The 22,326-nt window shown below is 42.3% G+C and overlaps 1 protein-coding gene across 2 annotated transcripts in view; it reads right to left on the minus strand.

Moving 5' to 3' along the window:
• The window catches only part of DDHD1 (DDHD domain containing 1), a 94,454-nt gene that overhangs the window by 58,459 nt on the left and 13,669 nt on the right, over positions 1 to 22,326 (minus strand). For both annotated transcript variants that reach the window (XM_039536899.1, XM_039536901.1), the window contains exons 2-4: positions 19,073 to 19,246; positions 9,224 to 9,325; positions 2,892 to 3,020 (exon numbers count right to left, since the gene is read on the minus strand). In XM_039536899.1, coding sequence (XP_039392833.1) covers positions 2,892 to 3,020; positions 9,224 to 9,325; positions 19,073 to 19,226 — 385 coding nt within the window. In that variant the 5' untranslated portion in view covers positions 19,227 to 19,246. The remainder of the gene's footprint in view (positions 1 to 2,891; positions 3,021 to 9,223; positions 9,326 to 19,072; positions 19,247 to 22,326) is intronic.

Here is a 22,326-nt window from a genome sequence, read left to right on the forward strand (position 1 = left end):
TTATAGTCTTGGCCTTTCCAACTTCCTCTGGCAAGGAGTTCCACAGGTTGACTGTCACTGTCTGAAAAAAAAAATACTTACTTTTGTTTGTTTTAAACCTGCTGCCCATTAATTTCATTTGGTGACCCCTAGTTCTTGGGTTATGAGAAGGAGTAAATAACACTTCCTTATTTACTTTCTCCACACCAGTCATGATTTTATAGACCTCAATCATATCCCCCCCGTTAGTCGTCTCTTTTCCAAGCTAAGAAGTCCCAGTCTTTTTAATTCTTCCTCATATGGAAGCTGTTCCATACCCCAATCATTTTTGTTGCCCTTTTCAGAACCTTTTCCAATTCTAATATATCTTTTTTGAGATGGGGCGACCATATCCACATGCAGTATTCAAGATGTGGGCCCGGGAACTCTGCAAGCTCAGTCTATGGTTTGAAAAACTGCCTGAATTTTATTGCCAGCGGGATACATCAGGGCTATCTCACCCTCAGCTTTTGGAAGACCTATGTCTTGTTTTGGCTATCAGACATTAATAAGCAGAGGCATTAAAATGGAATGAGTCTGTATAAAAAGGATTAGTTCCAATACAGTGAGTTATTTTAAGAATACATACTGGTCTCCCTTTTTGCTAGGACTTCCACACAAAAATCACATCTGATGTGATATGCAAGTTTCCTCTCCAGCCTCTGTTACACCATTTGTACCCATGGTGTCTTTATTCTGTGACTGACTATCTCATAACATCACCACATGCCCTTGGAATCTCAAAAGCCTCATTTATTGTAAATTTTTCTTTGAAGGGCTCAGCAGAGATGCTCCATTGCGTGCCTGCAATGGCAAAATTGCTGATTGGTTTTAGCTAACATGACCATATTATGCTGACTTTGTATGTTATATATGGGCTGCCTGCAAAAAGGTGGACTGACTTTAAATTGACACAACTGATCTTTAAAATTATTAGTGGTGCTAGTGCTGGCTATATTTGACAACTGCTTTTACAGGCTAATACTGATGATTATCTACCATATCTTCCTCAACATTTTTAAAGATCACATTTTAAGCTTACAAGTGATGTGCTGGACTCTATAGTGTAAAACACAGATCCCTATAAAATCCAGCTCACTTTAATCACCTCACTTGTAAAAATATTTTGGGAAGAAAATATTTTGGGACTATAACCTCCCCTTCTAATCCACTTCAGCTACATATATATGTGTGCATATAAGCAAGCCCCCTTCATTTGTTTCTATGAGTTTGTATTTTAGCAGGGTATTTTACTATATTCCTGTATGTAGTTTTCTTTTGTTGTACAATGTCGTGTGGTATGGAAACAGGGCAGGAGCTGTTCCTGTGTTCCCTCCACAGGAGGTGGGGAGAGGCCGGGGAGACAGGGTTGGAAGAGTCTATAACCACTTGAGCACACTCTTTGGGCCTTGCAGAACCTGGAACTGAACCTGTTATTCCTCAGTCTCAACAATCCTTTGCTGTCTAGCAAATAGCTGTGAAACCAACTGGCCAAGGGTGTGTTCATCCCCCTCTTGGGGCAGGTACATATAGAAGACAGAAGCCTTGCACCACTACCAGTTACTCCATCAGTTCAAATGGTAGAGGATTGTGCTGTGAACCTTATTATCCCTGCTGATGGCCAGGTTGGGAGTTAATATAGTTCCATACTATATATATTTTTTTAAAAATATGAAATTACAGTAAAACACCCACATTAGGATGGCAGCTATGTTTATCCTCATCATTCAATGTGAGGCCCTATGCATTATTTACTGCACACCATCCAAAACCTGCACTTAGCACAGATCTAATTTCCCCAAGAGTTTTTCTATAGTGATCTCAAAATAACATCTTAGTTCATTAATGTTTGTAAAGAATGATCTTCACAACCGCTGAGAGAGGTGGGGACATTATCATCCCAATGCTACACTTAGGGGAGTGAGGCACAGAGATTAAGGCCAAAATTGTCAACTAGTTTTGGTTGCCCAATCGGAGATGTGTAGGGTCTGATTTTTCAGTGTTCTTAGCATTTTATAGCACTTTGTGTGTTCAGAGCAGAGCTCCCACTGTCCCAAGTTGTAGTTAGGGATGCTCACCCCTTTTGTAAATCAGGCCCCAGGCACCCAGAATGAGGACACATGGTGGCCACCTGTGCACATTTTGGTTTAGGGACTCGCCCAACATCATTAAGAACTCTGTGGCAGGGGCAGGGATAGAATCCAACTATCCAGGGCAGCATTCAACTGCCTTAACCTTTTTCTTTGTGCAATCCCAGTAAAAGGGTAAAGGAATAAGCCCCCTAACACTTAACCTTTCTCTTTGTGCAATCCCCTGCCTCATTTCACTACACATCTTTCAACTTCTGCAACAAAATGAGGCAGGATACTATGGGCAAAAGCCTCCTTTGCTATATAATCTTTACTCATCACCAGAGCAGGTACATTCTGTACAGTGAATGAGGCAGGGCTCCAGTGGAAAAAAAACAGCATGTGATCATGTAATTAAAGACCATTATAATGGCTGCATACTGGGGAGGGTCGACTTAAGGTTGCACAGACAACATTAATTCTGGCATTTCTTAGCTTCGGAATGCTCGACTTTGTAACCTTAATGCACTTTTTTAAGTTATATGAAACTGTATCAGAGTTATTCGGTAATAAGCTGCAGTAAACTGGTTTTATTCTTAATTACAAATGTGCACGACAACCTAACAGCGCCTTTGAGTTATTCTCCCACAAGAGTGCAATTGCAAAAATTAATTATGCATCAAACAAAAATTTCAGACTTGAAATTATGAATGGAACCTGGAATTTTCTTCTCACAGCATTAAGTAACCAACCATTAGAGCAATAATCTTTACAAAATTATTTACAAATGCTGAGACGGATTACCTTTGGAAAATCCCAACTTTTGCGTAACAGTTCTTGCAATTTTAGATGTTGTTGCATCACTGTAAAGATACACTTCATCTACACTGTGCCAGTCCACGTGGTTGCGACTCAACTTGAAACTATGAACAGCTGTAGCAAAAAGGAACAAACCTTTAATTTAAAAGTGTTAAAAAAATATGGCTTTAAAAAGCCAAGTAAGAGAGAGATGCAAAGATATGACTGAACTCTACCTTTATAAATGGACTTAAGTTGAAACCTAAACATTTCTTCTTACCTTTATATTTTGGATCTACCAGTCCATATCAATTGGGTAGTTCCTTTTGGGAATCCTCCCACACACATACCCCTTTTTTGGGGGGGGGAGGGGGGAGAGGAGAAGGACAGGCTCCCTAATGCAGAATACCCTTAGCTGAAAGGAAAACATGAATGCTCTCTCTCTCTCTCTCTCACACACACACCCCCCACTTCCCCCCCACACCCCCAAATTGCCCAAGAGCACAAAGGAAAATTGAGACCCATATCCACAAGGTGAAAGTGTTTGCTGAAAGCTGTACCACTGAGACACTAGGGGGGCTGTGGTGGATGCATCTCTCAAAATAATGCTTGAGTAAGTTGATGCAGTGGTAGGTGTACACTCCTGCTCATAATGTTACACTCATGCTATCTTTTTGTTCTGTTTGTACAGCTTGTAGGCACTATGGGGTAATACAAACAAATAATAATGGTAATAATGAACATTCTTTCCGGGCTCCATTACTAGCAATGAATGTTAACACATGCAGTTGTACTAAGTTTATGAATGTTTTATGCATTTTGTGGGCCAGCGATTGTAAGCTATTCTATTGGGTGTGGGGGAGAGTTATCACTGTTCCTCCAAGAACTGAAAGGGTGGAAAGACTTAGGCTTACGAGGACCCCATGAGATAGAAAACATACCAGGATCCACCTATGTGTACAAAAAGCAATAAAAGTTCCTATATGCTTTTTCTGTAATGCTTTTAACCTAAGAATAAATGTATTTTGCTTTGTGAAAGCTGGCTGGTAATTAGTATACATCATTGCAGCCCTTGGGGACAGGTTAACCACAGTTGCTGGACCTGGGTCAGATCTGCTGGGGAAATCACAGAGAGATGCAGAGGGACTGCACCCTGAATCTGGAGAGGAAGAGCGACATGGGTTTCCGTCTGAGAGAGGCGACAGCCAGGAAGCCCAAAACCTTGATGAAGACTAAGGGGTTGAGGTGGTGGTGGTGGGGATCAAAGATGCAGTTAACCTGAAACTGGGACATACATAGTGGCAGTTATGACAGTGGAGAATTGCCAGTGAAGTGCCAACAGCAGCGAAAGCAAGTACTATAGAAGGGAAAAGCACAGAGAAAAGTCTCAGTCTTTTCAAGACAGGAACAGCGAAGAGAGAGATGGTAAAATGAGTTATGAACAGCTGAAAAAAGGTTGTCTAATTGAGATATGCAGAGAAAGGCAACTCATCTCTGAAGAAAGGACAAAGGCATAACTAGTCAACTTGCTATACTCTGGAGGACCAGAAAAAAGAATGATGGTCTAGGACGGTGGTGAGCAATCTGCGGTCCATCAGGGTAATCTGATTGCGTGCCGTGAGACATTTTGCTGATGTTGACTGTCCGCAGGCACAGACCCCTGCAGCTCCCAGTGGCTGCGGTTTGCTGTTCCTGGCTAATGAGAGCTGCGGGAAGTGGCGGCCAGCACATCCCTGTGGCCTGTCACTTCCTACAGCTCATGTGGCCACTGGGAGCTGCGGGAGGCCGTGCCTGTGGATGATCAACATCATCAAAATGTCTCACAGCCCACAATCCAATTACCCTGATGGCTGCATGCCAGGTTGCCCACCACTGATCTAGGATCACAGGGAACATCCAGCCCAGTGTCAGAGAGTCCAGCAGGCGGGGAAAATCTTGGAGACACTAGAAGGGATCAGGGAAGAGGCTGACAGAGACAGCAGCCATGTTCCATCCAGACCGAATGCACCACTTCAGCAGAGATATGGGACAGATCTACAGTTAGAGCAAGAGAAGCTGGATGGGGACAGTGTGTCTGGAAACCCCGCTGCTTGCTGGCAGGAAGCGAAAGAGAGCAGTCTGGGAGAAGCCGCATCAGCACAAGGGGGAGAGAAGGACAAGGAATGTCAACATGAGCTCGAAATGGAGAGACTGTGCCAGTAAAACACTGATCCAGTAGATGGAACCAGACCCCACATACCCAGTGGATGGCACAGACTCCAAATTATTTTCTCACTTTAGAGAAGAGAATGATATGAATGTGCTTCCAAATCCTTTTGAAATGGGATATGAATTGAACAAGGTGGGACACAAGGACATGGTATGGTGTCTGGCTCTGCTATTGTTAGGGAAGGCTTTAGACACTTTCACCCGTATGGACAGAGAGGGTGACAGAGATAATGGGTTCTATAAACAAGTTTTCTTGCAAAAGTTTAAATTGACCGCTCTCCCCCACGGGTACAGAAGTTCAGAAAACAGGGGATACGAACTATGATGAGGTTGCAACTTGGATTAGGGGTTATATCAGAAAATGGAGAACTGGTTGTGAGTTTACCACATGCAAGTGACTGATTTCCTTGTTTACACCAGGGATTTAGACTATTGAGTAGGTACATGGAAGGATGAAATCAGAGTTAATTCCAGCCTAGACAAGGCCTAGGTCTTGCGGTCCTATGCAAGGAAGATACATTTTCTGGAGAGGCAAGAGCAATGGCCCTACGCCAAACAAGTACGATTTAGCAATGTCACGAATCCTCAACAAAGAGCCTGGCCTGAACTCAGGCAAAGCAGGTTTTTTATGACAGGTGAAGAGGTGTCCTCTGTTTCCTCTTTGAGGCCACTGAAGAGGATTTCTTTCTGCTCTCATGAATTCATTCAGGGAAAGGTTGAACTATTATGCCTTGAACAATTACACTTCAGAGTTTAAGTCAATTACATTACAAGACAGCTACACTGAAATGAGCATTCATGCCCGTTCCTGCTGCATGACTTTTGGTCTCATTGTCAGGTTATGTGGGTATGCCACCTGATGATAAATTAAGTCAGCACAAAGGGGAGCAATGAATTAAAAGAGGATGAAAACATACCCACGATACAAAACTGCTCTACAGACAAATAAGTGAAACGATAGAGTTGCTTTGGATTGGTGATTCCAAAGCACAGAAAAAAGTTTTAATCTGACACTAGACAAACAGAAGCACTAATATTTTTAAGTGGCAGAAAAACCAAAGAGGAGGTATGTGGATTTAGAGTGATCTTTGGCATGTGTAAAAGGCCACTTTATATAATCATTGAAATGATACTTCCATTTAAAGTTAGTCACTGTAATCTTAGGACTCCATGCTCACTTTGTTTCCAAGATCAGGGATGAGACCAAGGATCTCTGCTTGGAGTTGAGAAGGGAAAGGAGGGCTCCATGCCATACTTCTCCTTCATGACATCACAGAATTCCCTGTGTGCGGGCTGTGGCTCTGAGTTGGAAGGAGGTTAGGAGGACTGGGAACAGAGGCAGACAACTTTCCTATGTGTATCTGTGGAATTTTTCCCTCCCCAAAATCCATGATCACAGCAGTGTATATTTATTTCATACCAAGTCTGCAAGAACTGATGCTGCTTCCCAGTTCATGCTGTGGAACATCATACTGAAGTGAGTCCCTGGGGAAGCTGGGGATCAACTTGGAAACGTGGCCCCTGCAAATGCCATTATGTTCAGGCACTGTAGCAAGCTGGGATCTGGGTTAGGCAGCAGTGCAGTGGCAAGGCACCTGTTGTGGAAGTTCCTTGCTTTTGGTCAAATGGTGGCCTGGGCTGGCAGAATCCTTGACCTCTTCCTGGGACCAAACCCTGCCCTCCTAATGGCAGGATTCCACAGCAACTCCACAAGTTTCCACTAACCTACTTGGGTTATGGAGAATGGGGACCCCAACATTTACTGCTACATTATTCTCCAAAAAAGTATAGACTGAATGGCACCTTGTTTGCTTCCCAGCTGTCAAAGAGCAATTAAGAGCCACACATACATGTATTGTAAAAAGCAAGCAAAAAATGAAAATTTCTCTCCGCATATTTAGCATTGGATATAAAAAAAACTCATGTTAAAAAGATTGGGGCCTATTTTCACTATGAGCAGCATGTAGAACTACCACTGACATTCACTAGAATTGTCTGAGTCCACCATGTGAAAATACAGTATATTCCCTTATGTCTGTTGAGTTCAAAGTTAAATACCTTTTAAAAGAAATATTTGAAAAGCATCTGCTCATCTTGCACTTGCTAACCAGAACCAAAGTGTAAAATTTACTGCATTTTACTTCCACGGTAAAAATCTACAAAAATCAACCCAGATAACTGCAATTCCTGAAGTGCTGTAGCAATTAATGTAACAATTGTGCAAAAAGGAAACTCTCTTTGGTCAGATCTAGTATCCAAAGGAGGACGACCCTTTAAAAAATTTACTTTTAATCTTTATCTCTACATGTTCACACATTATATATTTATTTTTTTAAATGTTTCATTTTGGAACTTTTGTGGATAATAGTAACACAGGCTAAAATCTCTGCAGTTTTATTTTTAAAGAAACAAAAGCATTGCCAATCAACCTAAAAAGACTACTGGTTCTTAAGTAAATAGGGCTGTTCTACATTGTTCACATTATTTACATTATACCTCAATTTATTCCTTGGCATATCAAGTTGTCAGTGTCACAATATACCACCTTAACATCCACTTTTAATTCAAATGCACTGAAGATCACAATTGCACATGTTTGTGTAAACCAAGTGTTACTATTAGAGTTATATTTCTTGTATATAAGTAAAAAAACAGTACAATTATTAAATGATTACAGATCCAATCCCACAAAGATTTACTCGTGCTTTACTTACTGATGCAAGTAATCCCAAAAGACTTTTTGAAGTTAATAGGCCAACCTTTATGCTCCTCAGTTTCCCCATTTTTAACATGGGAATCCTTGCTTATCTTTGTAAAGAGCTTTAAGTCCCATTGATGAAAAGTGGTACACAAGAGCTAAATATGAACAGCTTGCTTTCAGAGATTTTCATTTTGGACTCAGTTAAGGAATACACAATTAAACAAGTCAGAAGGGCAATATTTTTATGTGCCAAATGATATAGTCTTTTGGGTCAGACATACTTAAACGCATCGATATCCAGGGTCACCCAGATCTAGGAGACTACTGGGACAAGTCACAATAACTTCACAGCTAACATCTAAATTTAAACTGTAGGTCTAGGGTGGGATTTTCAAACTCACTCAGTGTAGGGCTAACTCTGCTCCCCCTGAAGCCAACAGGATTTTACCATTGGCTTCAAAAGGAGCAGAATTAAGCCAATGCTGAGTGGGACTTTTGAAAACCTACCCCTAATCACTAACGGTTCTTCAGGATCCATCCTGTTTATGAAGTGCACTGATTTACATCATGTGAGTTCAATTACTTAAATTCCAAGTTTCTTTTTCTGAGGAATAATGTCCTGATACCATGTGCAACAGCCTACCCTTTCTCTTTCAATTGCCTGAAGCCTCACTTCAGATCAGCGCTGACTCCCATTGCAAAATATTAATTTAATAAAGGAAAACATACATACAGTGCAACTAAGTGAAAAAACACACAGAAATCTACATTTTAAAATGTCAAAAACAATTTAAAAAATGAGAAAGACACGATGCATGTTACACAAAAAAGTGATCACACAAAAAAGCAACCTCTTAATTCTATATAGTGTCAGCTTTTCTTTCCTTTAGCTCCTATTTCTTCTAACATAATTTATCTCTAGGTCCTATCTACTTGTGATTGTAAGCTCTTTGGTGCAGGGACCCTATCTCTCTGACTGAAAAGCTCCGTACATACTAACAGTGCTGCAAAAATAAATAATGCTTAATTTTTTCATAATTGTCACAAACACTGTAACAAAGTGTTAGCACAAATATCCGACGAAGTGGGTATTCACCCACGAAAGCTCATGCTCCCAAACGTCTGTTAGTCTATAAGGTGCCACAGGATTCTATGCTGCTTTTACAGATCCAGACTAACACGGCTACCCCTCTGATACTTGACACAAATATATTGTTAGTTTCTACTTTTCTGTAAGAGTCACAATGCTTCTACTTTTCCTCAAGATTCAAAATGCTTTTTCTTCCCCTTCCGAGGGAAGATGACATAAGTATGATGCAAGAACTGGAAGCACAGAGATCTAACACATTTCACTGAAATATACAAGCTACAATTTAAAGCTTCCTAAGCCAGGAGGAAACTACAAGAAAGAAATCTACAATTACTGTACCTTGGGAACGCTTTCGTTTAAGACATGCAGCATCTGTACTCTCCTTATATCCTCTCCATTTGAACAGAGAAGGGAGGGAGAAGGGAGGGAGGTGGTAGACAACTAAAAGTAAAAACACTGAGCTTCAAAGTAAAATTTAAAAAAGGGGCATCATTTCTCTTTTCATTAGTATCATTATCACTGAAATGAATGGTCAGATTTGGAAAATATTACTCAAAAATACTGCAGGCACATAATTTTTTTAAAATGGATTTTGTAATAAAAATGTCAATTCATCTTAGCCAAATGTTATTTCTTCAGTTCTCATAAAATAAACATTCATATCATCCTGGGTATGGCACATCTAACACCATCAGTAAAAGACAAACCATGCCACAATAAGATTATCAACTCACTCAGTGCCTTTGCATTAGCATGTACAAAAACAAAATGTATATTCGTGCAATGGGTAGTATGCAGGAATCTTAAAGGTAATCTGTAAACAATAAAAAAGTTAGTAACTTCAAGGACAGCTACCGGATGCCTCCCTCAGTAGTATGAGGATATGGTCATCAGAAGTTAGGCTAAAATATCCCAGTGTTTCCCTGTTTTGTAGGTCTGTAAACAGTTGCCTCTCACACAGTCAGCCCAGCATACACTCTGCTTGAGATATCCCTTCCATTCCTGAACAGCACTGGAGTTTTCTCATGGTGGTAAGGCAAGTCTGTCATTTTTGTAAGGTTTTCAATAGTCTTGTTTCATTCCTTCTAGGATATAAAGCAAGACTATTGAAAAGAAAACCCCGGGACTACTTTGCAACATTTGATGGACTTACCTTACCCTCATAAGGAGGCACCAGTGCTGTTCAGTTATGGAAGGGACACCCTGAGAGGAATGAAAGTTACGGTATCCCACCAGGCGGAAAGTTAGGTGATCTGGAAGAAACTGCTCTCACACCTGTGAAAAAGGAAAACAATAGTACCTTAAAAGGTCAGTTTTGATTAACTGCTCTTGTATTTATTTGGGGCTTCCAGCAGCTAGTCTGAAAGTGAGGCTCTCCCCCAAAATTGACTGTGTAAAAATGGCATCTTCTTACTCAGTACAACTGTTCTGTTCATATTCATTCAGTCATATATTCTTTCTTTAGTGACTAAGGGACAGTCTATATGGTATCTCAGTTCACACTAGCTGGGGCGTAAATTCTAGTGCACACTAGTGTATTGTGCACTAACTAGTCAGTGTGGACCCTGCTAGCACACACTAAAAGTTCCCTACCAAAGGTTAACTTAGTACTGCTTGAACCAGGACTACATTAACTTGCACTAAGGAACTTTTAGTGAGTGCCAGCAGGGTCCACAGGGGTCAGCAAATGTGCTAGATGCTGGTGTGCACTAGAATTTACACCCCAGTTAGTGGGGACAAGCCTTAAGGAATCTTTCCCTTTTATTAAAGAACGCTTTTAGCTCCAGAAAGCCAATATGCCTAAGAATATGTGATTAAATTCTGACAATGAAATGGATTCTCTATTCTGGTTCCTGAATCAACAAAGTCACTACGTTCCAATTGAAGGGACAGGTAAAACTTCCACAACCCTACTGAAAACAATGGGCCTCATTCCTCCTTTCACGTAGATCAGTATAAACTGGGAGGAGGTCCACTATGTGAAGAGTGTTACAGAAGTGTAAAGCTGATGTATGAGAGCAGAGAATGAAGCTCAAAAGGGCTGCACTTGTGTAACTGAAGAGAGAATTTGATCTGCAGTCTGTCACTGCCTGGTGATTATACACTAGTCAGGAAATGCCTGGTTTTACTTTCCAGGTTGAATTTGCCAGGCTGGCAATTAATCAAAAAATCCTCCTTTAAAAAAAATAAATTAGGGATGTCAAGTAATTAAAAATGTTTGATTGATCACACGATTAAAAAAGTTAATCGTGATTAATCGTGCTGTTAATAATAGAATACCATTTATTTAGATATTTTTGGATGTTCTCTACATTTTCAAAGATAATGATTTCAATTACAACACAGAATACGAAGTGTATGTACAGTGCTCAGTTTATATTTTATTACAAATATTTGCACTATAAAAAAAAGAAATAGTATTTTTCAATTCCCCCATTGCAAGTACTGTAGTGCAATCTCTTTATCATGAGAGTTGAATTTACAAATGTAGAGTTATGAAAAAAACTCAACCCTGCATTCAAAAATAAAACAATGTAAAACTTTAGAACCTGCAATTCCACTCAGTCCTACTTCTTGTTCAGCCAAGTTTGTTTACATTTGCAGGAGATAATGCTGCCCGCTTCTTGTTTACAATGTCACCTGAAAGTGAGAACAGGTGTTCTCATGGCACTGTTGTAGCCGGCATCACAAGATATTTTCGTGCCAAATGCCCTAAAGAGTCACATGTTCCTTCATGCTTCAGCCACCATTCCAGAGGACATGTCCATGCTGATTAAGGGTTCTGCTTGATAACAATCCAGAACAGTGCAGACCGATGCAAGTTCATTTTCATTATTTGAGTCAGATGCCACCAGCAGAAGGTTGATTTTCTTTTTTTGGTGGTTTGGATTCTGTAGTTTCTGCATCAGACTGCTGCTCTTTAAGACTTCTGAAAGCATGCTCCACACCAAGTCCCTCTCAGATTATGGAAGGCACTTCAGATTCTTAAACCTTGGGTTGATGCTGTAGCTATCTTTAGAAATTTCACATTGGCATTTTCTTTGTGTTTTGTCAAATCTGCAGTGAAAGTGTTCTTAAAAGAAATAACACGTGCTGGGTCATCATCCAAGCCTGCTATAACATGAAACATATGGCAGAATGCAGGTAAAACAGAGCAGGGGACATACGATTCTCCCCCAAAGAATTCAGTCAAGTGTAATTAACACATTTTTTTTTAAATGAGTGTCATCAGAATGGAAGCATGTCCACTGGAATGGTGACCAAAGCATGAAGGGGCATACAAATGTTTAGCATATCTGGCATGTAAATACCTTGCAATGCCGGCTACAAAAGTGCCATGTGAACGCCTGTTCTCACTTTCAGGTGACGTAAATAATAAGCAGGCAGCATTATGTCCCATAAATGTAAACAAACTTGTTTGTCTTCGCGATTGGCTGAAGAAGTAGTAGGACTGAGTGGACTTGTAGGCTCTAAAGTTTTACATTGTTTTGCTTTTGAGTGCAGTTATGTATCAAAAAAAACCCTACATTTGTAAGTTGCACTTTCATGATAAAGAGATTGCACTATAGTACAGTGACTCCTCACTTAAAGTCATCCCGGTTAACGTTTTTTCGTTGTTACGTTGCTGACCAATTAGGGAACATGCTCATTTAAAGTTGCACAATGCTCCCTTATAACTTTGTTTGGCAGCCGCCTGCTTTGTCCACTGCTTGCAGAAAGAGCAGCCCGTTGGAGCTAGCTGATGGGGGCTCAGAACCAGGGTGGATCGGCAGACCCCCCCATCAGCTCCCTGTGCGGCAGCCGGCTAACAGGCTATCAATTGCCAGCAGTTCAGCTGTCCTTCCCCACACTGCCATGTGCTGCTCCTGCCCTCTGCCTTGGAGCTGCTCTTGGGAGCCTCCTGCTTGCTGTGCAGAGGTGGGGTGGGGAAAGAGAAGGGCTAATATCAGGGTGTCCCCCTCCCCCCTACTTACCCCATCTCCATAGAGCAGGGGGACACACAACAGGGCTCAGGATGGAGGGAGCTTGCTGGCAGCAGCTGCTGTCTCAACATGCTGATCTACTTAAAAAGGCAATGTACTTGGAGTGGGGTCAGCGTACTTAAAGGGGCAATGCAAATCTCTCACACACACACACACACAGGGGTGTCTCTCTGTCTGCCATGCTGTCTCCCCTCCCTCCATTTGTGCTGCCTTGTAGATTGTGAGGCTACATCAACAATGTGTTAACTCTTGAGGGCTCAGCCGAGTGCTAGTTCATCATTTAGCAGTAAGAGCAGCAAAGAGTCCTGTGGCACCTTATAGACTAACCGATGTATTGGAGCATGAGCTGTCGTGGGTGAATACCCACTTCGTCGGATGCATGTAGTGGAAATTTCCAGGCGCAGGTATATATATGCAAGCAAGAAGCAGGCTAGAGAAAACGAGCTTAGTTCAATCAGGGAGGATGAAGCCCTCTTCTAGCAGTTGAGGCTGAGGTTGATGGTGGGGTGCAAGCTGTTGAAATCGTGCTGGATTTTCCAGAAGGAGACTCTGGAAAAATTCAATCTCCCTGGACACACAGTAGCAGATTTAAAGGTAGCCATCCTGCAGCAAAAAAAACCTTCAGGACCAGACTTCAAAGAGAAACTGCTGAGCTTCAGTTCATCTGCAAATTTGACACCATCAGCTCAGGATTAAACAAAGACTGTGAATGGCTTGCCAACTACAAAAGCAGTTTCTCCTCCCTTGGTTTTCACACCTCAACTGCTAGAAGAGAGCCTCATCCTCCCTGATTGAACTAAGCTCGTTTTCTCTAGCCTGCTTCTTGCTTGCATATATATACCTGCCCCTGGAAATTTCCACTGCTTGCATCCGATGAAGTGGGTATTCACCCACGACAGCTCATGCTCCAATACATCGGTTAGTCCAGGCCTGCACAACATACGGACCACGGGCCGCCCGCTGGGGGATTCTAAATCCCCCACACACGGCGCTCTGCGGGCAGTCCAGAGCCCTTTGAATCCCAGCCGGGGCCGGGAATCAGAGGGCTCTGCGTTGCCTGCTGTGGCCGGGAATCAGAGGGCTCTGGGCTGCCCGCAGGGGCAGGGATCCCAGAGCCCTTTGAATCCCAGCCCCTGGCCGCTGATTGCCCCCTTCCCTTACCCCTGCCCCAACTGCCCCCCAGGATCCCCACCCCGATCTAAGCACCACTGGTCCTTGTCCCCTGATTACCCCCTCCCGAGACCCCTGCCCCTAACTGCCCCTTGGGACCCCAGCCCCTATCTAAGCCGCCCTTCTCCTTGTCCCCAACTGCCTCCACCGGAGACCCCACCCAACTGCCCCTCCTGAGACCCCACCCCCTCCCTGTCCCCTGATAAACCTCCTGGACTCCCATGCCTATCCAATTGCTGCCTGTCTCGACTGCCCCTCCGAACCTCTGCCCCATCCAACCCACCCTGCTCCCTGTCCCTTGACTGCCCCCCGGAACCCCCGACCCCGTCTCCAACCCCCCAACCGCTTACCGTGCCACTCAGACCAGCGTGTCTGTCTCCCTGCAGCTCCAGACAGTTGCTGCCATGCTCCCCCATGGAGCCCACAGCCTTCTCCCACTCCCAGCTCCTGCCTTCCAGATTTGAACACCTCAAAATTCAGGAGTGCTCAAGCTCGGTTTGAGCAGCTTTTACTTCATTTCTCCCAAATCAAATATACTGATCCACTGTAACTTGCTGTAGAAAAAGTGGGATAAAATTGAGCAAGAAATGCTTATTAGGACTGGAATTGCTACTTTCAACAGCCATTGCCTTTTTGTTTGTTTGAAAGGAAGACAGTGATATTGCATTGGCAAATTCCCCATAGAAAGAAAGAGTGGAACAAAAGAATAATAAAGGCACCTCAACTTTTCCTCATTTATGGAGGACAGTCTTATAATATGCATCCAGATATCTTCCAATCACACAAGCTGAAAATTGTTCCACTTTACTGCAGCTCTGTAACCATATGGGAACCAATCCTGTCTGTGTTTTGTGCACATCCAAAATTCCGGCTGAATGACCCGCCCTGGGAGCGAGTTACCAGTGACCCAGGGCTGGGGCGGCAGGAGGTGGGGGGGGGCACTGGTGGGGGGGAGCCAGGGCTGGGGCAGCAGCAGGGTGGAGGGAGGGCACTGGTGGGGAGGAAAAGGGGAAGCCCAGCGCTGGGGTGGCAGGGGGTGTGTGTGGGTGGGGGGAGAGCCCAGGACTGGGGCAGCAGGAGGGTACAGGGGGAGCCCAGGGCTGGGAAGGGGGACAGCCAAATTTTTTTTTGCTTGGGGCAGCAAAAAACCTAGAGCCGGCCCTGCCGGGTTCCCCCAGCCGCCGGAGCCCCGGGCCCTTTAATTTGACCCTGAGGGCTCCCAGCCACCTCTTTAGCTGGGAGCCCCTGGTTGATTTAAAATAAAGTATCGCCTCCCCACCCGCAAACTTCCTTTTTGACCCACAGCTGTTTTGGTGGGGCGGCGCTGGGGAAGGAGGGTTTGTTTCCGCAGGGCTGGGCGGCGCTGGGGCAGGGTGTTTCCTCGGGCTGGGAGGTTTCAGCCCTCAGCTGTTTTCTTTGGAGGAACGTGGCCCTCGCCGCTTTACAAGTTGTGCAGGCCTGGGTTAGTCTATAAGGTGTCACAGGACTCTTTGCTGCTTTTACAGATCCAGACTAACATGGCTACCCCTCTGATACATTTAACAGTAAGGTATTCCCTGGGAAATATCCCACTCTCTTCCACCCTCTGACTTTACCACCTCAACCAAGCTTTGCAATCATCATTGCTGTGTACAGTATTAAATTGTTTGTTTAAAACTGTGTGTGTGTGTCTGTCTGTCTGTCTGTCTGTCTGTCTGTCTTTGTCTGGTGAAAAAAATTTCCCTGGAACCTAACCCCCACTATTTACATTAAGTCTTATGCGGAAATTGGATTCTCTTAACATCATTTTGCATAAACTCGCATTTTTCAGGAAAAACTACAAACATTAAGCGAGGAGTTACTGTATTTGTAGGAGGTGAATTGAAAAATGCCTTTTATCATTTTTAAAATGCAACTATTAGTAATAAAAATAATATTAAGTGAGCACTGTACACTTTGTATTCTGTGTTATAATTGAAATCAACATATTTGAAAATGTAGAAAAACATCCAAAATATGTAATAAATTTCACTTGGTATTCTATTGCTTAGCAGTGCAATTAAAACTGTGATTAATCAGAGTAAGTTTTTTTAATCATGATTAATTTTTTTGAGTTAATAGTGTGAGTTAACTGTGATTAATCGACAGCCCTAAGAAAAAGTTTCTGATCTGATAAATCTGATCTGGATTTACTGACGCAAACAAACAAGGTAGCCCACAATGCAGTTTTTACAGAGTCAGTTATTGGGAGTACAGCTGCATTTTAAACATGCAAGCGCATAACAAAAACAAATACATAGTAAGTGAAGGTTTCCAACATGAAACTCACTCAATTTCAAAAACAGTAAATTTCAAAATTCATTTAAATGAATAAGATCTATGCTAAACTGCCTCAGAGTGATTTTCAGAGTGATTTTCTGACCTACGAAGAAAGGTTGGAAAAAAAAAAAAACAACAGGCGTGTTTAATCTGGAGAAGAGAAGATTAAAGGGGTACATGATAACAGTCTTCAAGTACGTAAAAGACTTACCAAGAGGAGGGTGATAAATTGTTCTCCTTCTCCATTAAGAACAGGACAAGTACTAACAAGCTTAAATTGCAGTAAGCAAGATTTAGGTTAGACATCAGGAAAAGTTTCCTAATTGCAAGGGTATTTAAGCACTGGAAGAAATACCTAGCAAGATTGTGGAATATCTGTCATTGGAAGTTTTTAAGAGCAGGTAAGACAAACATCTATGAGGGAAGGTCTACATAATACTTTAGCCTGCCTCAATACAGGGGGTTGGACTAGATGACCCATTGAGGTTCCTTCCAGCCTTACATTTCTGTGATTCTAATTTATGAGGCTTAAGAAAGAAGGAAATCCCACCATGGGCAGGTTATTCCATTAGGGGGTTTCCTGCACCTCCCTCTAAAGCATCCAGTACTTGCCACTGCAAGAGACAGGAAACCTGACTAATGGACTATACCCTGATCTAGCAAAGCAATTCTTACTTGCCCAAGACCTAACATTGATATGTCTTAAAGGTCCTGCATAATTCATGGTTATTTTCCTTGATGAGGGATTGGAATCCAGGATCAGAACTAAGGAAAGGGATAACTTGACTTAGGCTTCCTCCTCCTACAGAGTGGGACATTCCCCTGAAGGGAAAACACAGAACTAAGAAAGACACTGATACGAGAGTAACACTTGGACTATGGCTCTAGGTATTATGCCCTTCACAACTGGTGCATATGGAACCCACGGCAATGACTTTCTGCAACACAGCAAATATGAATACATTTGCTCTCCTTGGCACTTTTTAGGGGGTTCACATCTACTGGGATTATTCATATCTAAAGAGAGAGAGCAGCATCACTTGGCAAATACTTAAGCAGTGTAATTCTACTCCAAGTGCTGCACTGGGGGATTGCAGAAAAATGGAGTGAGAAACATCTTATAAACTATTGGTTTATTTTCTACAGAGGATCAGCTGGGCAATGGCAACAGAAGAGAAGATGAAATGGTAGAGAGGCTGTGCCTCAGTCAGTAGGCTAAAGGATACCACCCTGTCCCAGGGTTTTCAAGCCAAATTAGGGAGAAAAAGTTGCCTCTAAAACGAAAGCAGTTAAAAGGAACTAAACAACTTCCTGACTATAGGGAGGGAGGGGGATTTCTGCCCTGAAATTCTTCAGCCTACAGCCACCTTCTGCATATGGCTGGGGCCAGCTCCAATAGTATAATCTGGATTACTGATGTCTGGTACACAAACAATGTGCTTTTTTTATAATATAGGTTAGTTTTTAAATATAGATTAATAGTCCATAGTATATGTTGTGAAAGTAATTAAGTCTCACTATTCTGCTATTAAATCTTTGCTGAGAATTTAGGACTTCTGTTGCTGATTTGTGTTAGCATCAGCAAATTTCTACAGTGCTCTCAATAAACAGTACAGCTATGAGTGATCATTAGAGGTCTAGTCTACCATCAGTTAGTATTAATGGGAGCTACATATGAGCCTTGAGAGGATAAAAGACTGCTTATTGTAGCACACTATTATATCAATTGTAGCAGACGTATATAAAACATTTAATGAATTTATACACATAATATACCACTTTCCCAATTAACTACTCAGGGGAACACTTCCAAGCACAGGGCCACTTTCTGTAATTTCCGTCCAAAGTATTTTTAAATGTATATTTTAAAAAAAGTTTAACAGTAAAGTTGTCAAAAACAAAAAAACAAACAAACAAAAAACCCTAAAGCCCTATTTAATTAATTTATATTTTGAAGCCCCTGTACTTGCAGTCCTTGGTTTAATGGGAACCTGACAAATAGTGGCAAGCAAGGACAAAAACTAGAAAGTTAAGAATACTGAATTTTTGTTGTGCTGTACTTACCCAGAGCAACTGATTCTACTGTCGGTGGTAATTAGTTCAACAACAGTAATTTCAGCAGGGTGATCTTAAAAATGTGAAATGAGTTTGACTCACAACCTTGAGAAACATTAGCTCAGTGTTCTCAGCCTGGTCATTAAAATACAAGGATTTCTATCACAAAAGCAACACACACAATTTAATGCAACTGCAAACTACTCTGATAAAAAATCTTGGATTGAGCCAGAATGAAAAAGGAAATATCTCATCTGTGAAAATGATGCTCCCTTCAGGGCAGAATTAAGGTAACTGGCTGGAATTTTAGAGCCAGTTTAGACTGAGGTCATCAGCACTTTTCTTGACCCATGGACAGAAAACTTTAGTTTCAAGTGAGACTTTCAGATACAATAAAAAGCACAACGTGAAATGAGGCAAAATGGGCATATGACAAGAAATTCACCCAGGAGTTTAGTTTTACATAGAATGCTGTGAATGGTACCATTTTTGTGATTCAGTAATAAATCCTAGAACCATCAAGCTACATTGAAAAATGGGAAAAGCAACCTGAGCAAATAATTGCTAGTCGCCATGCAAGATCACAGAATACACCAAACATTCATATTAATAGAAATCTGTTTCACAATCACAGTAATACAAACAAATAATAATGGTATGAACAGTCCAGGCAATATCTTACCCTCTTTCCCATCTACAGGTTTTGATACTTCCATATCGAAGTTCTCTTGCATTTGTTGGCCTCTGAAACAATTGAGATGTTCTTGTTCTATTAGATTACTTTCTTCTTCTTCTAATGGCTGCCATGTACCATCAATAAACCACTGCCCACGCATTACAGGGATTTTATCAGTTTCTAAAAAGCAAAACAGGAGGGATTTAGCATTCAACATACCAGAAATTGGCACTAAATAAGTAAAAGAATTTGAATTTTGTTACGTTTTGATGACAATCTAACGTCACGGTTGGAACCCTTAAAGTGGTTACTGCTGTTGACTTATTACTAAAAAGTAACCTTTCCTTTGGTGCCCAATTCAATATTTTTTAAACAGTCCAATTTACATGCTGGCAAGAAGCTGATTTTTAGGGATTTCTTCAGTATGAAAGCCAGAGAGTCTATTAAAACATAAAACTGCATTCTCACTAAGGGCCAAATTTTTAGTCTCATTCCAAACTCTAAATATGCATGTAACTATTTGTATTTACAAAATGAATAGCTGGGCATTCATCTTCCTAGTTTGCACTCAAAACATCAGAGGCCTGTGCTGAAAGTTTGCACCCAAGTGTATCCTAATAGTCATTAGTGGTTGTTGCTCAACATAAGTGGAGGATCTGCAGGTAGCAATCTTCAACCCCTTCCCATTTGCAAGCTAATATTATATTCAAAGTGAAAAAGTGCACACTGTAGTCAGAGGTGTCACCTTGAAGCATTTCAGTGGAGGACAAAGGAGTTGGTGGAGAAGTGGGAAGCAAAACGTGCATCCTCTCCCTCTCTCAAAATGAAGAACTGGGACACTTACATAAAGGGCCCAGTGGGAGAACACAGTTTTTATTCCTTTATGACCATTGTGCTGTTCTCTCCTATTCCCAAATCATTCACCTTAAATCTCTCTTACCCTTTCATCACTCCTACACTCACTCTCTTTCGGACACCTACACCTCCTCTACATCCAGGCTCAGGACTCTTCCTCCTCCTACCTCACACCTATCAACATCAAGCTCCAACACCCCACTCTCCCTCTGTTCAGAACGCGCCTTCTCCCCCCAACACTCACACGCTTAATGGGGATGGAAAAGCAGGAAGAAAAGCTGAAAAGGGCATATTCTCCGTCCTCATGGCTCAACTGATGTAGTGCCACAAAAGCCTATATTCCTGGCTCTGTGCCTCCTCCTTTCATGCCTTCCATCTAATGTACTGCTGAGCCAGAAGTCCTTGGTGGAAGTCAGTTGTCCTGTAGTCTTGGGGTTCGAGCAGACTACGCCTCACCAGAAGTCCCTCAGAGGAACCAGGTGAGCCATTGATTTCTTACAAAAGGTAGGCTCTAAAGAAGGGAGCTAAGAAAACAACTGGGGCATACATAGCATGTGTATATACAGCCAAACAAATTTAGACATGTTCTGTATGTCTGGGAGCTAAGAACGCTAGACAATGACAAGGCGTTTTTCAGAAAGAGACTAACAAAGAACTTGGCTTCATTATTGAAAAGAGCCAGGCCCCCCCGGAAAGAGAGATTTTTTGGGAGAATGGAGAAAGCAGCTCTCGTCTGGACAATTTGTCAACTGCTCAGGGGAAATGAAAAGAAACAAATGGAGGCACAGACAAGGAATGTAAGGTTATCACCACTAAGTTTTCCCCTTTGTCATTAGGAGTTCGAACAAACTGTAGTAAGGTCCTCTGCAGAACTTGCCCACATGAGAATAAGGCAGATGTTCTATATTTTATTCTTTGTTTTTACCAGTATTTTCTCCTTTTTGTTTACAAGATACTGCTTAGTTTTTCTGAGCTTTCCATCTAACAATACACACACTGCATAGAGGTATAATCCTTACAAGTTCATGGGAGAACCAAGAGGGCTAGAGCTCTCAAGCATTCTAATACAATCGCTATATAGCGCATACCTGTTTGCACTACACTGGAAAAGCTATTTGAAAAACGTTTTCACAGGAGGTTCACCAGAGGGAGAAGCTGCTTCCAGAGCATCCTGAATGGCAACCACCTTCCTGTCTCCCTGTAGCAGGGAGCTGGGACGTAACGGGAGGGGGAAAGGAAAGGGGAAGAAATGCAGCTACAGCCACTTTGGGAGCAGAGCTTCAACTGGTTCTGGAGCAGCTAGGTATAGCTGGGGTAGATGGGTGGTGATCCTGGGCTCTTGAGGCAGTCAGGGTACTAAGGTGACCTGCAGTGTTAGGAGTGTGTGGGATAGCTTAGCACAGCTGGGGGGTGGGTAGAGCAGAGGGCCTGCAGCAGCTGGAGGATTAGTGACGGGAGCTTGTTGCAGGTGGCCTGGAAGGAGCCTAGGGCTACAGTTAGCTTCCCTCACTTGGTGCTGCCAGCTGCTGAAGACGCAACAAGATAAACCTCTTAAGATGCCTGCAGAATATGCATCACAGAGTCCACTAGTGGCTAGGAGAACTGCAGGTAGCCCTGTAAGGCAGCAACAACCCTGTAGGTCCCAATTCCTCACCACAGACAAAACTCCTTCCCAAAACTCAGGCTCCAGACAACACAGGCCTCGCTCACCCCCAGGTTCCCCCAGACACTAGATATTCCCCCCCCAGTCCCAGCACACACTAGCTAAACCCCCTCCAGGGCTCCCCAAAAACTCCCCAACTTCTGATGCTCCCAAACGCTGCTCCCCTTCTCACCAGAGCCCAGCTCTCTCTGCTGCTTCCCATTCTGCCTCTCTGTCACCCATTACGCATAGAGCACAGCTTGTGAGTCAAGGCAGGCAAGGCTGGCAATGTCATTCAGAAAACAAAAGCAGCAGACAACTCAAAAAGTTTCATCAAACTTATGGTTGCACAGCTCAGAACAGTTATTCTGTGTAAGGATCAAAAGTTGCTACATACGAGATATTTTGTGTGAGAGAGAGAAAAAGAGAGAGATTTGTGAGGAATCTGGTTAACTATAGGAAGACAAAAAAATGTGAGGAAAACAACAATTTCTAATTTTTAAACATCTGCTCTGCAAAAGATAGTAAATATTTCATTTGACATGCAAAATTCAGTTGTCCTATGAAAAGTTATTGTGCCATGTCTGGACTATAAATTCAGTCATTAAAAGTGTGAAATAAAGTTTGCATTTAAACAGGACCAAAAATGCCTTTAACTATGGAGTCACCAACCACCACCTCCACAATACAAGACTAGGGTGGGGAGCAAAAAGTGAATTTCAGCTAGTGGTGCCTCATGAAGCACTTATTCATTTTAAGCTGT

The sequence above is a fragment of the Mauremys reevesii genome, linkage group 4, assembly GCF_016161935.1.
Source record: "Mauremys reevesii isolate NIE-2019 linkage group 4, ASM1616193v1, whole genome shotgun sequence".
Taxonomy (NCBI): Eukaryota; Metazoa; Chordata; order Testudines; family Geoemydidae; genus Mauremys; species Mauremys reevesii.